Below are 17,923 nucleotides of genomic sequence, written 5' to 3' on the forward strand. Positions count from 1 at the left end.
TTAAACGATTTGAGGTATTAATAATTTTTAATTACTAAAGGCGATGCTGGCAAGCACCCTATGTCACATGACCACGGAGTCCCCAATGTTCCTAACCAAAAGTGTCTCCCCCCCTCAGTTCCGACTGTTCCCCACGTCTCAGGACCGAGGTGGTGCATTTGGGAACCCGTCACAGGCCTGTAAGGAGATGCTGTTACAAACACACTTTATTATACTGGGAGTTGACAGTGCAGGTTGCAATGATCCCAGTAGATGAAAGTCGTTTTGCAGCTACAGTATGCTCTAATGGTGCAAGACTGAACCCTAACTGCCTAGCTAACTATAACACAGGCACTCACTCAGGTTCCTCGTCTGGCTGAGTGATCAAGAGATTGGTGCAGGCCAGCAGGTCTTGGGCATAAATCACAGGTAGCGAATGATTCCTGGGGATCGCTGGAGAAGGACTAACCACCAACTCCTTCCTGAAATGGTGCTGCCAGTCTTTAAAACTTGGAGCCCACGGGTTCAGCTGCAGGCAGGTTGGGTCTCTGGATCCGAAATCCCAGCTCTGGTGTGGGCTGCTGCAGGGCCATCAGGCTGCAGGCCGTGGCAAGAGAGAGGAGCTGTCTCCAGTTGCTGGCAGGAGGAGCAGCTTGTCCCCTCCTGGGGCTTTTCTGCAGGTTGAGGTCACAGACAGGCCAGTTGTTGGGTCTGGAAGTTCTGCACTGGCTGGCTGCAGGGACACCTATTTTCCTCGCCTCTCCCTGGCTGGGCTCTTCATGTGAGGGAAACTGGGCTATTCACAGCCTCCATCCTGCTTTCCTGGACATGAGGGATCTGCCCTGTGCAGTGTTGGCTGCCTGGCTGTCTTCTTCCCTCGAACGGGATGCTGAGGACTGCTGTTGTGTCCCTTCCTCCCTTCGGTTGAGGGAGGAGAGTTGCCAGAGTGACTGGTGAAGTCGCTTCCCCTTCCCTCCTGCTGCTGGGGGAAGTCAACAGTGCAGGGCTCTGCCATGGAGCTGGCAGGGGCCCCAAAGGGGTGTCTCTTCCCAGGGCCGGCTCCAGGCACCAGCTTAACAAGCAGGTGCTTGGGGCGGCCAAGGGAGAGGGGCGGCACCTGTGGCAATTCGGGGGCGGCAGGTCCCTCACTCCCTCTAGGAGCGAAGGACCTGCCGCCGAACTGCCGCCGCCGATCGCGGCTTTTATTTTATTTTATTTTTTTCCAATTGCCGCTGGCAATCGCGCTCTTTTTTTTTTTTTTTGCTTGGGGTGGCAGAATTGCTGGAGCCGGCCCTGTCTCTTCCCTTGGTCATCAAGGCCAGATTAATGCATTGGCAAACTAGGCACCTGCCTAAGGCCCAAACGCGGCAGGAGGCCCAATATGTTGTTTTGTTTTTACCATGAGAGGCAGCCGGCCAGGCCAAATTACAGTGAGTGGTGGTGTGACCTAGTCAGAGCACTGCTCAGGTTTGGGCCAACCACCCCCTCCATGATGACTATAGTTTAACCCCCTGCTTCTGGACTAAGTACCGGGGCGGGGGACCTCCTGCTGCCAGCGTTACCTCTTTGGAGAGGAAAGAGGTCCCTTCTGAGGAAGAAAAGGATGCCCCATGCTATTGTCTCTGACTCCCTGGAGGGGAGGAGGGCCCTGCCACCAGCAATCCAAGTTGGTGGGGGCCATGTCGGGGTAGTCTAGGGCCACGGGTTGCTTTAATCCAGCATCAGTGGACGAGACTATGGCCTGTTATGTCTCCCGAGGCCTGGCTGGGCAGTGGGAGTTTCTAGTAGCCTGAGATCCTTGCAGAACTCTTCTATTTGCACCATCCCTCTTCTCTGACATGCCCCCTCTGGGGAACAGTGCTCCTGGCAGAGGTAGCTACCCTCTCTTGTACTCCCCAGTGTACCCAGACAAATTGTGTCTCCTTCTAGCATGGTTACACTTTGCCTTCCCACCTCTCTAATTCACCTAGTGCAAGACCAGGCATTGTTTTAGCTCTGATGAAATTGAACTGTCTTGTATGTTTTAAAAAAAAAAAAAAAAGTCTGCGGAATGCACATCATTGAGCCAGCGTTTGCTTTACTAACAGAGGGGAAGGTTCGCCACTGGCAGATGCAGCTTCCAAGGGAAATGATTCACTAGCAGCAGAGGAAAAATTGCTTGACAGTGGTAGGAGCTGTGGTGAGGCCTCTGGTAATGGAAGCAGCAGAAGACAGAGCATGGAGCTAAGGGCATGTTTGCACTGCAATAAAAGACTTGTGGCATGACCGCAGCTAGCCTGGGTCAGCCAACCCAGGCTCTCGGGGCTCGAGCTGCAAAGCTATAACATTGCAGCAGAGATGTTTGGACTCAGGCTGGATCCCAGGCTGTGACGCCACATACAGGGGAGAGTCTCAGAGCCCAGGCTCCAGCCCAAGCCTGAATGTCGACACTGCAATTTTATAGCCCTGTGAGCCTGAGTCAGCTGACCCAGGTCCTGAGACATGGTGCTCTGGGTTTTTTGTCACAGTGTCACCAGACACTAAGAGTTTTCTATGGACAAACAGCTTTTTTTTAATGAAAATTTTAATAAAATATCATTGACATCATTGTAATGTTTTGTTTGACTGGAAAAATTCACAATATTTTTTATTGAAATTTTTCAGCATTTCTTTTTTTATCAAAAATGTTCTCATGATGACGACAAATGTTTTTTGTCTATAGAATGCCAGGACTTTGGTAAATGAGAACATTCAATGACATTTTTCTTAATACATATCGGGGGAAGGAACTGGGAAAAAATACAAAAAATTAAAAACAAAACCAAAAAAGGTGCATTTTCAACCTTTTGAAATGAAAACAACTTAGAAATTTCATTTTTTCCCCACAAAACTATTTTTGCCTTATTGTTACCAGCTCTAGTCCTAGTGCACTGCAGGGGCTGAGTGTGTAATTTGATGTCTTCCCTTAGTGGCTGGTATACAAAGACAATGGCCCATTACACCCAGCTAAAGAGACTTACTTAGCTCAGGTACTAGGGGCTTGCAGTTATTGCGCTGAAGGTGATGGGCTCTAGCTTTACTTATGACTTTGGGTCCATGTGTATTTAACCATTTCTTTAGTAGCTTTGCAGAGATTTACCCATTCCATGACTGACTAATGAGCCCATATTTCTACTTTCTGTTACATAAATGGCTGCGCTTCTCATTGGGTGAGCAGAAAAACAGAACATGAAAGACAAAGAAAACATTGTGCTATAAAAAGAATTCATCTCAGCACATCTCCAGCTAAATGATCACTATGACAGGCCTATAATTGCTGTATAAGAGCTAAGTGGAATTACTATAACTGCTTCTCTGATTGGCTACATGGGCCTAAATTTCATCTCTGACACCTTGTAGGAGTACTTTTGCCCTTTGCCTGTCTTCCAGTTCACCCCATCAGCATAGCTTTCATGGGCTCCTCTCAAGTATAATCCGTTCAGGTTGGACCAGTGACAATCCTTGTACCACCAGGCTCCTTTAAAGGATGTTGCACAGTTACCTGAATACAGGTCATTGTCAAAGTCTCGGGTTGTAAACGGCATGTTGTTGTGGATGATTAATGAATCCCCTGTGGAAACAAGTGTGTGTTCAGTATTTACTACATGTTTTTACAGTTCAGATCCCACAGCCCAGCCTGGCAGTTCTGCAGTGGGGTTGCTAAATTTCTCCTTTCACCGGGCAATAAAAATCTCCCTGGAATCCAGGAGAGAGACTGCAGTTCTACTTCCTAGAAGAAAGATTTTCCACCAGACCATATTCTGATCTCAGTGACACCTCTATAAATGCAGAGTAACTCATTGGAGTCAATGCGCTCAATGTGCTCCTAACACTATCAGCTTACCAGGGAATGGGTTGAGGATTCAGGACCAAAGAATCACAGAGTCACAGAGACGCAGGGCTGGAAGGGACCTCAAGAAGTCATCAAGCCCAGCCCCTTATGCTGAGGGAGGACCAAGTCAACCTAGACCAACCCTCACAGGTGTTTGGCCAATCTGTTTTTAAAAACCGCCATTGATGGGGATTACACATACTCCCTTGGAAACCTATTCCAGAGCTTAATTATCCTCATAGTTAGAAAGCTTTTCCTATTATCTAACCTAAGTCTCCCTTGTTGCAGATTAAGCGCACAACTTCTTAACCCACCACCAGTGGACATGGAGAACAATTGATCACCGTCCTCTTTGTATGAGCCCTTGAGACTGTTATCAGGTCCCCTCTCAGTCTTCTTTTCTCAAGACTAAACATGGGAGGGCGGGGGGGTCACAAGCTGTCAGCCTCCATCCTCAAACCCGGCTTTGCCTCCAGCATTTATAATAGTATTAAATATGAAAAATGTATTTTTAATTTATAAGGAGGGCCGCACTCAGAGGCTTATTGTGTGAAAGGGGTCACCAAAACAAAGGTTTGAGAACAACGGCTTTTTCCTTCCTAAATGAAGCCCTTGGCACTTGTCTTTACTGAATTTCAACATGTTGAATTCAGGCCAATTTGCCAAGGTCGTTTTGAATTCTAATTCTGTCCTACAAAATGCTCGAAACCTCTCCCAGCTTGGTGTCATCAGCAAATTTTAAAAGAATACTGTGCACTCCATTATCCCAGTCATTAATGACAAGATTGAATAATATCAGACACAGGACTGACCCCTGTGAGACCCTACTAGATATGGGTTTGGCATGATTTCTTCTTGACAAATCAGTGCTGGCTCTTTCTTATAATACTATTTTCCTCTAGATGCTTACAAAACAATAATTTGTTCCAATATTTTCCCCAGTATTGAAGTTAGGATATCTGGTCTATATTCTCCGGGTTCTCTTTGTTCCCCTTTTTAAGGATAGAGACTATGTTTGTACTTCTCCAGTCCTCTGGTATCTCCTTTGCTCTTCAGGTGTTCTCAGAGATAATTACTAATGGTTCCTGGGATGAATTTTGTCAGGCCCCACTGACTGGAGTACATCTAACTTATCTAAATATTCTTTAACATGTTATTTTCCTATTCTGGCTTTCAATCATTCCCCTTATTGCTGATATTGGGTTGAGTATCTGGTCACCATTAACCTTTTTAGTGAAAACTGAACCAAAATAGGCATTAAACACCTCAACCTTCTTGATATCATCAGATATTAGCTCTCCATCCCCACTAAGTAAAGGACTAAGTAGTTATAGTCCCCCATTACTACCAGGTCTGGGTTTTGCCTATTTTTGCTATTTGTTCTAGAAATATCTCATCTTCCTACTCTTCCTGGTTTGGTGGACTATAGTAGACACCCTATTATGAAGTCACCTCTACTTTTTACCACTTTTATCTTTATCCAGAGACAGTCAAAGGGCCTGCCTCTCACCTTGTTCTGGGCCTCAGAACAAATGTATATATTCTTGGTATATAATGCAACACCTCCTCCAGCCTGTCTCTCCTGAACCAGCTAAACCCCTCTATAATATTGCTGTAACAATTCTTATCCAACCAAGTCTCTGTGATGCCAGTTAAGGAATAAGAACATAAGAGCGGCCATACTGGGTCAGACCAAAAGTCCATCTAGTCCAGTATTCCAATTTCTGCCAGAGGCCAATGCCAGATGCTCCAGAGGGAATGAACAGAACAGGTAATCATCAAGTGATCCATCCTATGTGTTCTAGCAATCAGAGGCTAGGGACACCATCCCTGCCCCTTTTGGCTAATAGCCATGGATGGACCTATCCTCCATGAACCTATCTAGTTCTCTTTTGAACCCTGTTATAATCTTGGTCTTCAGCATATCTCCTGGCAACGTGTTCCATAAGTTGACTACACATTGTGTGAAGAAATACTTTCTTTTGTTTGTTTTAAATCTGCTGTCTATTAATTTCATCGGGTGACTCCTAGTTCTTGTGTTATGAGAAGTAATAATAACATTTCCCTATTTATTTTCTCCACACCAGTCACAATTTTATAGGCCCCTATCGTATCTCCCTTTAGCCGTCTCTTTTCCAAGCTGAGAAGTCCCAATCTTTTAAATCTCTCTTCATATGGAAGCTGTTCCATGCCCCTAATAATTTTTGTTGCCCTTTCCTGTACCTTTTCCAATTCCAATATATATATATTTGAGATGCACACAGTATTCAGGATGTGGACATACCATGGATTTATATAGAGGCAATATAATATTTTCTCTTATTATCTATCCCTTTCTTAATGATTCCCAACATTCTGTTAGCTTTTTTGACTGCCGATGCACATTGAATAGAGGTTTTCAGAGAACTATTCACAATGACTCCAAGATCTCTTTCTTGAGTGGTAACAATTAATTTAGATCCCATAATTTTATATGTATAGTTGGGATTATGTTTTCCAATGTGCATTACTTTGCATTTATCAACATTGAATTTCATCTGCCATTTTGTTGCCCAATCACCCAGTTTTGTGATCTACCTTTGTAACTCTTCGCACTCTGCTTCAGATTTAACTATCTTGAGTAGTTTTGTATCATCTGCAAATTTTGCCACCTCATTCACCCCTTTTTCTAGATCATTTATGAATATGTTGAACAGTACTGGTCTGGGTACAGACATCTGGGGGACACCACTATTTACCTCTCTCCATTTTGAAACCTTAGCATTTATTCCTACTCTTTGTTTCCTATCTTTTAACCAGTTACTTATCCAGGAAATGACTTTCCCTCTTATCCCATGACAGCTTACTTTGCTTAAGAGCCTTTTGTGAGGGTCCTTAACAAAGGCTTTCTGAAAATCTAAGTACACTATGTCCACTGGATCCCCCTTGTCCACATGTTTGTTGACCCCCTCAAAGAATTCTAGTAGATTGGTGAGGCATGATTTCCCTTTACAAAACCATGCTGACTTGTCTGCAACAAATTGTGTTAATCTATGTGTCTGATAATTCTGTTCTTTACTATAGTTTCAATAATTTGCTCCGTACTGAAGTTAGGCTTACCGGCCTGTAATTGCCAGGATCACCTTTGGAGCCCCCTTTTTTTTTAAAAAATAGCATCACATTAGCTATCATCCAGTCATCAGGTACAGAAGCTCATTTAAATGATAGGTTACATACCACAGTTTGAAATTTCACATTTGAGTTCCTTCAAAACTCTTGGGTGAATACCATCTGGTCCTGGTGACTTATTACTGTTTAATTTAGCAATCTGTTCCAAAAGCTCCTCTAACGACACCTCAGTCTGGCACAGTTCCTCTGATTTGTCACTTAAAAAGCATGGCTGAAGTTTTGGAATCTCCCTCATATCCTCAGCCGTGAAGACCAATGCAAAGAATTCATTTAGTTTCTTCGCAATGGCTTTATCCTCCCTGAGTTCTCCTTTAGAATCTAAATTGTCCAGTGGCCCCACTGGTTGTTTACCAGGCTTCCTGCTTCTGATGTACTTAAAATTTTTTTGCTGTTACTTTTTGAGTCTTTGGCTAGCTGTTAATAATTAATAATTTAGCTATTGGGCTAATACTTCCAGTTCTTCCTATTTATTCTCCACACTGCTTACATTTGTGTATAGACATCTAAGATGTTGAGCAGATTTCCCGCTCTTGTTGCTCCTATTACCATACATATACAACCTCCCGCCCCCCCCCCCCCCCAACATCTAACCCTCTGTTAAGGTGGCCCTTTTTTATTCTTAGCGGTGGACTTTGCTCACCTACCCCCTTTGAACCTAATTTAAAGCCCTCCATAACAGGTTGGCAAGGTGATGTGGCTAAGCAATGTGCCTAAGCAATCCTGCAGTGGCCTACAAAAGACTCTGCATGTCAAAGAAAGTTTCTGTCTCTGTGTGTGGGCGTCTGGATGTGTAGTTTGCACAAAATGCACATGTCATGTGCACCCACTCAGTGACTTGTAACAATCCAGCTGTGCCTACTTAGGTTAATTCCGATGTTTCTCAAGGGCATTCAGGTTTAATTTAGGAAAACAACAAGCAGTGGTTGTGCCTAACTCTGTTCAGAATTCTGCTTTCAGGCTGCCCAGGCAGGATATCCATATTACACTACATAGCTGGTGTCACTAGAACATGGATTCCTGCTCAAATAGTTCAATAGCAGAATAACTGATGTTTTCCAAAAGAGATCACTTCCACAGATCACACCACCTTTTGCTTCTGCCATAGAATATTCTGAATCTCGCTTTCCATTTTTTCCATCTGCCACAAAGGGTAAAGGACGAGCTCAGAACCTACCTGCAGTGCCATTAACAAAGGCTCCAAGGATCAGCTTGTATTTCTCAGTCTCCCCTCCAATTTTGAATGATCCAAAGGTGGCAAATTGATACTTGTTGTCAAAATCTCGGAGATCAACACGAAGCTCGCTGGTTCCTTTAGAAAACAATTTGAAAGCAAAATGTTCAGCTATTTTCATCTAATCTGTAGCATTCCTCATTGCTGTAATGTGGGCAAACCATCCGAGGACCAAATGCTGCTCCATGAATCATGACTGGAGCCAGCCCAGCTACCACAGCATTATTGGTTTCAATAGCTTTGTGTGGCAGGACTGGGCTGTAAGGAACAGGAAGAGGAAGGGGTGTCTGGAGCTGAAGTGTTACCTCTGCTGATGGTACAACTCTATACCCTGTATCCATGGCTAAAGTGTGGGAACAAAGCTTGGTGGAGAAGGTTGCTGTAAGGAAAAGAATGCATCAGTGATGTCTTTACCAAGGGATGTTAGCAGGTGGATATTGTCATTCCCCAGCCAGAATTCTGACAGCCGGCTCCCAAAACCTCTCTTGTACGAATTCCAGTCACGGAAAAAATCCACGGAGCCATCCACCCGTCTCTGGAACACCTGCAGGGAAACAGGAGGTTCTTAGCTGGGAAATCCTGCATTGGTTTCCATCCTACCTAGAGCAGGAGACCAGAAACTGAAACTGTAAATCATTGGATGAGATTTAATGTGGTCAGATCTATTTCAGCCTCAGGTGACTATCGCAGATGGAGACTTGTCCCCCAGGATCATATTAAATCTTGGCAGCAACAGCACTAGGTTAAAGGATCACGTGGTCTGAAATCTACAGCACTGGACTGGCAATCAGGAGGCCTGGGTTCTATACCCAGTTCTGCCACTTGGGCAAGTCACATCCCCTCTGCTTTCTGTGCAGCCCTTTGTCTGCCTTGTCTATGGAGAGTGTGAGCTGTAAAGGACAGGGGCTGTCTCTCAGTGGGTGTGTTCAGCACCCAACGCAATGGGACCCTGATCTTCATCAGATTCTCTAGGCACAACTGGGATATAAATAAGCAGAATAATAAATTGGAAGGTTTAAATGTGAGGTACATACAGGGTTCAAACCCCTCATCTCCTCAGCTCCCTCGAACGCTCTCTCCTCTCACACTCAGGGGCTGCCTGAGCGACAGAGCAGCGGAGGCACCAGGCCTGTGACAGAAGGGGAAGGAAGAAGGAATTCTGGTTCCAGAGTCTGGGCAGCTATTGAGGAGGCTGTGAGAGCCGGGCAGAGAATAGCCAGGAGAAGGGAAACCTGGTTAACTGTGTCAGACCAGTGACAAATGTCCCCTCAGATGGGGGCCTTTTTGATTCTAAAGCTCCGGGTTCCCTCCCTGGAACCCATTGTGTTCACAACCAAGGTGTCTGTAGACTTTGATAAGGATTAGGAGGATTAGAAGGGCTCAGTGGTTTTGTTCAGCTGACCATGGTGAGCTGACAGCTTCAGAGTTTCCGTCTTCATGCTTTTCTACTAGCTGCAACCCACTGGTTAAGGGCCACCTCCCATTTTTAGGACAGAAGACTGTTGTTCAAGAAAAAATATCCAATGAGCTTCATTATGCTCTGTTCTTACAATCCATCCTCCACCATCTGTGTCCATGTCACACAGCACGGTCATGGCGTTACAGTCATGGGGGTAGATGGTGTACCAGCCGCTCAGGGTGTTCCCTCTAGCTAACAGCTCCTTGCAGTTCTTTGCTCCTGGTTAAAAGAGGAATTGAAATGTATAAATTTATACATGAAATGTATAAATTGGTTGTATAACTCTTCTTGGATTCATGGGCTGCTTTATGTTGCACTGAGGGCCAAATCAATTGCAGAATCAGGTAAATGGAAAACAATCTTTGAACCACCATCTCCTCTCCTTCTGACTGTAGTGTTTGGGAAATGGGTAGTATCCTTTTAAATACTTTGTGAGCCCTCTAGTGGTGATCTCTGTGTTCTATCTTTAGAAACCTACCAGAGCAGCAGTGTAGGTACCTAGCTAGGCTTTTCATGCTCTCTGTAGTTAGCAAACACAATTATTTAGACTTCACTGTGCTAGTGTGGCTCTTATTAAGTTTGTTTGAAAGAGGAAAAGAGACAACAACTGCCCAACCCCATGTGTTGTGTGTGAGACCAGCTCAACCTGAACAGAGGATTGGCTCAAAGTGTCTTGAAAACTCATGAAAACTGAAATGTGCACGAAGATTTGTACTGGTGGAAGTGGCTGTGTAGCCATTTTGAAATCCCTGCTGAGTCAGAAGGGCTTCTAGTCATCATGTGACTTGGGTGAGCAATCACTGCAAGGGAACATCAAACACTCATAGGAATACTCACATCCAACAGATTGGAAGTGAACCCATTGGCTGAAATGTGTTTTCACAAAAGATTCCCTGGTTAATTGCACAAATAATTCATTTAAAAATACTCAACCATCTGGTGGGTAAAACAGGAAAAGGGCGAAGTGGTCATATTACTCATTTAAAAATATTTGTTCATCATTCCTGAGTGTTCAGCCATCACGACTGCCTTCTCTCGAAGGAAAGAGATGATAGTTCTGTGGTTATAAGAAATGCTCACCTTTCTGACACTGTATATCGTCCAGCTCTTCCTCTCCTGGACAGGAAAAGAAACAATGGAAGTGAAATTTGAACCAGAGAACTTTGTATTGTCTTTTAAACTGTGCTAACAGTGAGAGCTGGGATAGCAATGTACTAGAAAAGGCACTGGACAGGTTTGTGCTTGTGCAAAACCAAGTGTTAACGGAATCACACTCATCTCTGATCTGCGCTTCCTGTCTGGGATAAAAAAGATGGCATTCCTAACTAGCCAAGACTGTTTTGTAACCCTCTCATGAGGTTCCCACTTGCAGGGGTAAGAATTGGTCCTTAATGGACTAAATTAATCGCTGATCAGTAAGTAAAAGCAATGCCCACAAAGTCAGGGGTGTTACACCTGCTTACACTAGCTGTGAATTTGAGTCAATATGTTATAAAAATCCCAAGTGAAATTCGTTAAATAGAAAAAAGGGGCACTCCTTTAAATGAGCATTTAAACAGGGTCCATTTCTTGTAATTCATACTCCCCACTCCCAGGATGTGAGGAGTATAATGGGGGTAAGAGAAAGCAGCCTTCTCCAGGATATACATCTGGATCTACAGTTTTCACTTACATGCCAAATATTATCTCTAATACCAAAGGTCATCTGCTGGGAGTTATTGCAGATGTTGCAACTAGGGTGACCAGATGTCCTGATTTTATAGTACCAATTTTTGAGTCTTTTTCTTATATAGGCTCCTATTATCCCCCACCCCCATCCCGATTTTTCACATTTGCCTTAGTTGCAACCCTGTACTGACTACCTGTTTTGTAGACAGAGCTATTTCTCTCTTCCAACATTCCAACACTTACGGGAATATTGGTGAGCTCGATACTATGGGCATGGTAACTATTCAAGAAGGAAGATTCTTAAACCACTCAAGTTCCAGCTCAGCAGAAATGAAACTGAAGTGATGTGCTCAGTATGAAGGAAAGTGCAGAGGGTCTCACCAACAACTGTTCCAAGAGTTCCCGATGCTCCTTTATCTCCTAAAGAAAGAACTCAGAATAAAATCCTTGTTTTCCATAGAGATCATCTCCATAGTTTGAGCTCTCATTTCAACACCCACTTGGGGGTTAATTGTGCAGGGGGCTAGTTCAAGGCCTATGTATCACTTACACTCCACACAATCTGTTAAAGTAGCCCACTAGTGGAACTTAAGTGATATATTTATCTTCCCCTGTCCTCTTCACTGGCTGAATTTCACCCTTAGGATACGTCAACACTGCAGCTGGGTGCATGCTTCCCAGCTCCTATGTAATGAGCGAAGATGTGTTAGCTAGCACAGTGGTTCTTAAACTATGGGTTGGGACCCCAAAGTGGGTCGCAACCCTGTTTTAATGGGGTCATCAGAGATGGTGTTAGACTTGCTCGGAAGCCCGAGCCCCACCCCCCGGGGCTGAAGCTGACACCCGAGGGCTTCAGCCCTGGGTGGAGGGGCTCAGGTTACAGGCCCTCCACCCCAGGCGGTGGGGCTCAGGCTTTGGCCCCTCTGCCAAGGGCAGCGAGGCTCTGGCTGGCTCAGGTTTTGGTCACCCCTCCTGGGATCGTGTAGTAATTTTTGTTGTCAAAAGGAGGTTGCCGGGCAATGAAGTTTAAGAACCACTGGCCTAGTGCGGTTTGATTCCGGGAGTAATTTCCTGTGACTGCCAAGGACCTTGTGATATGTCAGACATTATAATTAGAGCTGTTGAAATGTTTTCAGCTAATATATTATTCACCAAAAAAAATGCAGTTTCGTGTCCAAAACAATTCACAAATTCAGCTCACATTTGGCAAACACGTACAGCCAATGTAAGCAAACAAAAATAAATCAGCGGAAATTTTCCCACATAGTCAAAAAGTTTTGCTTGGACATTATTAAAATGTTCCAACTGTTCATTTTGAAACATTTTGTTTAGTCATTTGGCTATTGAACAAAAACAAAAGGAGATTAAAAAAACCCACTCAAAACCTGTTGGTTTGGGTCAAATGACACTTCTTGTTCAACCTGAACCAATTTTTTGTTCAGCTTTTTCTTTTGGTGAGAAGCCAGAAGGGAAAATTGTACACTGGGATGGGGGGAAATGTGGCTCCCAGTTCTTCTATCACCACGAACAGCACCCTAAAGTGCTCTGCAATGAGAAGAATCATCTGAGGTCTCTCACCTTTCACTCCAGTGGGGCCAGCAGGACCTCTTTCTCCTAATTGAACAAAAAATAAGATAGGAAAGACTGATCAGAGATACCGAGATCTTGACAGTGGATCAGAACAGAAGTTCTGTTCTAATAATAAACCCTTTCTTGTCAAATATAGAGTGAAGGGAAGTTCTGGTGGTTGTTCGAGCCCAGATAATATATGAATTGGTGTTTTATAACTAGCTCTAATTGGTATTTGATTAAAAACAAATTTCCTGTTCTTAGGTCACATATAGGAAAACACAATTCTCTGCCCTTTGTTACTTTACCTTTTGGGCCAGTTGGTCCCGCCTTGCCAGGGATTCCCGGAGGTCCCCGTTCTCCTGCAAACACAGAAAACTGACTGAATATTTTCCAAGGTAGAGTAAATACTGAGTACATAATCCCAACCCACCACCCCAACCTGGAATTACAATAACCCATCTGTGTCGAAATTCAAATAATGTATCTGCACCTGGCTCGCTGACTCCCTGATCTCACATCAGGATCCCCTAGCATGGACTCTTGCATGGAGGCCCATTGAAGTCAATGGGACAAGCACATCTTGCTGCCAGGTGAGAACCAAAGCTCAGGGCCGTCCTTACCCATACACAAAGTACGCAGCTGCATAGGGCACCAGGAAACTTGGGGCACCAAATTTCCTGGTGCCCTGCGCCGCTGTGTACTGCTCCAGCCCCTGCCCTGCCTCTTCCCCAGGCCCCCCGCCCCTGCCCTGCCTCTTCCCACCCCTGCTCCGCCCCAGCCCTGCCCGCACTCCACCCCTTCCTCAAAGCCCCCACCCTGCTTCACCCCCGCCCCCGCCTCTTCCCGCCCATGAGGACTGCAGCCTGTACTTGCCGGCGGTGGGAAGTGAAGAGACCCGGCCCCCGCTGCGCCGCCAGTGAGTGCTGGGGGGTGGTTCCTCCCTACCCCCCAAGCCTGGGGCCAGCCTCCCCACCCCCACAGACGCCTGCCTCCCCCCCCCCCGTGGGGGGGCTATGTAGGGCCCCAGAATAGCTAGGAACGGCCCTGCCAAAGCTGGTAAACAACCATTTTCTATATGCTGCCTGTGAGGCATGACTAGAAAGGGTTAAACATCCTGCAAAATAAATAAAGACATGTGGGGAGCTAATGTTTGTGTTTTTGTCTATTTACATATGTATGAGTAGGGTCGACAGCATAATCAACAGTCCCTGTCCATGCTGTATTCTGATAATTCAGAGGTCAAAACAACATCCTATCAATTCAATGAATTGTAAACATGGGATAGCTCTGAATATGAGATTGGGACATTCGACTATGACCTATGAACTGAATTCTAAAGGAACTCTTTGCAACTACAAAGCTCACCATCTCTGCTGTGAATCTGAACCTCCATGAACTGAACTCATGTCTGTATGTACATTGATCTTTTAACCATACTCTGTCTCTTTTGTTTTTTAATACATTTTAGTTTAGTTAATAAGAATTGGCTGTAGCGTGTATTTGGGTAAGATCTGAAACATTCATTAACCTGGGAGGTGATGTGTCCGTCCTTTGGGATTGGTTGAACCTTTTCTTTTCTATGATAAAATCAGCTTTACAGAAATTGTCATCATGTTTGATGTGGGTACCTGGATGGAGGCCTGAGGCTGGATCAGTTTAAGGGAACTGTGTTGTTGGGACTTCTGAGTAACCAGTGAGGTAATAAAGAAGCTGTTTGATGCTGGCCTGGTGAATCTAGGTATTGGAATATCCACCATCTTTTTGGGGCTTGGCTGCCCCATTCTTTGCAGTTCACCCTAATTGAGTGACCACAGCTGGCTCCCACTAGGACCCCGATCACACTACTATTAAAAATTCCATAGCTCAAAATAATCATCATTATTTGTTCTTCTCTAGCCCCTCTCAAAGTTCTCAGAGTGCTTTACACAGATCAACGAAATATGCCTCAGATAACCCCTGGAAGGTAAAGAACCATTATAGCCATTATACAGAGGGGGAAATTGAGGCTCAGGGAGAGGAAGTGACTTGCCCAGGATCACACAGTGAGACAGTGACAGAGATGGGGAATGAACTAGAGGACTTGATTGCCAATCTGATGTGCCAAAGAGAATGGACGATATTTCAAACGTTGGTTATTCTGAAGTTCCAATCCATCACCGAAGGATACGGAAGATTTGCCCTATGAGTTGGGCAGAGTTTCCTCATATCAGAGTTTTTGGGGGAATCTCCAAAGTCTGAGCATATCACATAAGTAACTCCCATTTACATCAGCACCATCCATGCCTGATTCCCTTTCAGTGCCTGGGAACGTACCTTTCATTCCTGCAGCTCCTGGTTCTCCTTTGGCTCCTGTGGCACCAGGAAACCCAGGACAGCCTTGGAGAACGGCGAGTTTATCAGAACCGCTGAGTCCCACTATCCTCACCTCTGGGGAAAGAAATGAATCCATAAATAATATGTGTTAGTTTCTCATCATCTGAAACATTCTGCAGAAAACCAAGCAAATGAGACCCTAGATAGTTCCTTAATTTTGTTTTCTCTATTAGTGATAAATGCAACATTTTCTTTAGTTTTATGAATTTGAGAGACAATGCCCTAAAATTAAAGGGTTTTGGGGTGATCATTACTCTTTGTTTCTGTTTTAAGTTTTAGTGAAAAGTTAAAAGAAAAAGACTTATTACATTTAAGTGATTTTTTAAAAAACATATGAGTTAATTTTGATATACATACCTCCCTTCCATGTTTGCAACCCAATCATTGCAGAATTATGCCAGTTCATGAGACCCTCTTAATGAAATTAACTAAAGAGAAACAAACTGTCTGAGTGGTTAAATTGCCTAGGGAGGTTGTGGAATCTCCGGCAATGGGGATTTTTAAGAGCAGGTTGGACAAACACCTGTCTGGGATGGTCTAGGTAATACTCAGTCCTGCCATGAGTGCAGGGGACTGGACTAGATGACCTCTCAAGGTCCCTTCCAGTTCTATGATTCTATGAAAAGTTACATTGACTATTCGGTTCTCATTGTGCAAGCAGAATGAAATGCAGAGAAAAAACAAAAGTTGTCATTCAGTGAAGAAATTGTCCAAAAGCAAATTAATTTTAAAAACAGTTGCTATTACAAACACAGGTAATGGTTTTTTAAAAATTGATGTTTTTATCTTAACAGTGTCCCCCTGTGTTATACACATTATTAGATTTAAAATTATTAACAGGGATATTAGTGGAGAAAAATAGGAACACAGCCGTCAACTCCATTGAGCTCCATTAATGTGGAAATCTTAGAGGCCAACAGAATGAGAAAAAAATTAATATTTCCTGTGACATAGGAACCCTGCCTCCTAATTTGGAACATCTGGGCATAAATCATAGGTAGCGAATGATTTTTTAAATGATCATGAATGTAAGGAAATGAAACTTAAAAGCAGTACTGCTCTGAAATAATACATTAATTTATCCATAAGAGGGTGAATCCTGTATTCATTCCTTTTTCAGCAAAACACCCATTTCCTTCAAAGGTAGTTTGCCTGAATTAGGTCTGTACAAAATTGATTAAATCTTGCATAAGGATCATAGGATTTTATGGTGAACTAAAATTAACCCTCAAATGCAGATGGATTTTCAATCCAAAATACAGCAGTGAAAGTAAGTATCATTATACAAAGATCTCTATTGTGGATGTCTGCTATTAGATACACAGTACTAGTATTTTTTAAAATGATAACCTTAACTAAGTAACCATGAGTTTTAAAAAGTCTAATCTACTATCAGAGGGTTCCTCTGAGCTTTAAAGGTCGGGTTTAGATTTCCCAGAACGTGTTAATAAGTGGACATTTCACAGCCTGTGGGTTGGTCACTTACTGGTTTAAAAATGCTTTGGTGTCAACATACAATGTTGATAAGAACATTAGATGGAGAGATTCCAGCAGCAACATGGGGGGAGGGGAGGGGTGTTAGAAATTAGGAAATGAGTGTGAGGAAGAGCAGGTCAAAGAATGTCAGATTTCAGAAAATTTCAATGAAAAAAAAAGAGATTTTCACAAAATTATTTGCAAAAACTGTGTCCTATTTTTGACCACGTCTCATCTGCGGTGGCCATTTTTGCAATACAGATTAATTTTTTCAAAGTAATTTTGGTCAAAGAAGCTGTTCTTTTTATTATTTATATTGCACCATGAGCCTGATAAGCACTTTATAGACCTGTAGGGATGACAAAGATCCCTGAAGATCTTACATGTTGAAGGCAGCTGAATGTAACAGTTCCCAGTTCTCCAGGGTCCAGGTTGGCAAGAACCATAGTATGAAATGCTGTTGTGAGCAGGGATTGTCTTTCACTCACCTGGGCAGGTGTCCTCAGCCTTACAAATTGTTGCTGCTAGCCAGAGTAAAGAGATGAGGATTTTCTGGGCAGCCCTTCCCATGACTGGTGCTGGTCACTGCAATAGCAGCTCCACCCCGTCTTCTTGCCACCCTCTCTTCTGCTTAACATTTAGGGCTCTGCAATATATGCAGTAATCCATACAGAACTAATCCCGCCTCTGCCTTCTCAGCACCGCCTTCCCATACTCCACATTCCAGTGGTTTCAACTGAGATTGCAACATAGACAAAGTTCACAACTGTAGCTGATTTAAATGGCCTTGTAGGACATGTTCAGTATTGGATTAACAGCCATTGCGTCATCCACGCGGCAAGTGCAGTATTGTCCAATGTTGATTATTGAATGGAGCCAGTCTGAATCCTGTCTCACAAAGTTCATGAGAATGTGTCTTCTGAAAGATTAAAATAGGGTGCCAAATAATGAGCCCAATCTGACTTTCTCCATCCCTTCAAGTCTCCTGTCGCCTTCAGTGGGAAACTTTGGGTGAACCAGAGGAGCAGGATTGGGTGAACTTAATATCCAACTGTGTTATTGTTATTTTTTGTATGACGATAGCCACAGGAGGCCTCATATCAGCTTGGAGCCCCACAGTGCCGAGTGTTGTACAAGCCCATAGTAG

The 17,923-nt window shown here is 43.9% G+C and overlaps 1 protein-coding gene across 1 annotated transcript; it reads right to left on the bottom strand.

Moving 5' to 3' along the window:
- On the bottom strand, positions 1-17,417 carry LOC128825179 (ficolin-1-like). Its single transcript, XM_054007371.1, has 10 exons — positions 17,265-17,417; positions 15,241-15,354; positions 13,233-13,286; positions 12,934-12,969; positions 11,737-11,775; positions 10,768-10,803; positions 9,779-9,906; positions 8,643-8,772; positions 8,172-8,306; positions 1-3,568 (listed from the first exon to the last, which is right to left on the bottom strand). Exons 1-10 carry the CDS (start codon positions 17,344-17,346, stop codon positions 3,321-3,323), a joined length of 1,002 nt encoding a protein of 333 aa, XP_053863346.1. The 5' UTR covers positions 17,347-17,417; the 3' UTR covers positions 1-3,320.
- Between the last annotated feature and the right edge of the window lie 506 nt (positions 17,418-17,923).

Source organism: Malaclemys terrapin, chromosome 17 (genome assembly GCF_027887155.1).
Source record: "Malaclemys terrapin pileata isolate rMalTer1 chromosome 17, rMalTer1.hap1, whole genome shotgun sequence".
Lineage (NCBI taxonomy): Eukaryota > Metazoa > Chordata > Testudines > Emydidae > Malaclemys > Malaclemys terrapin.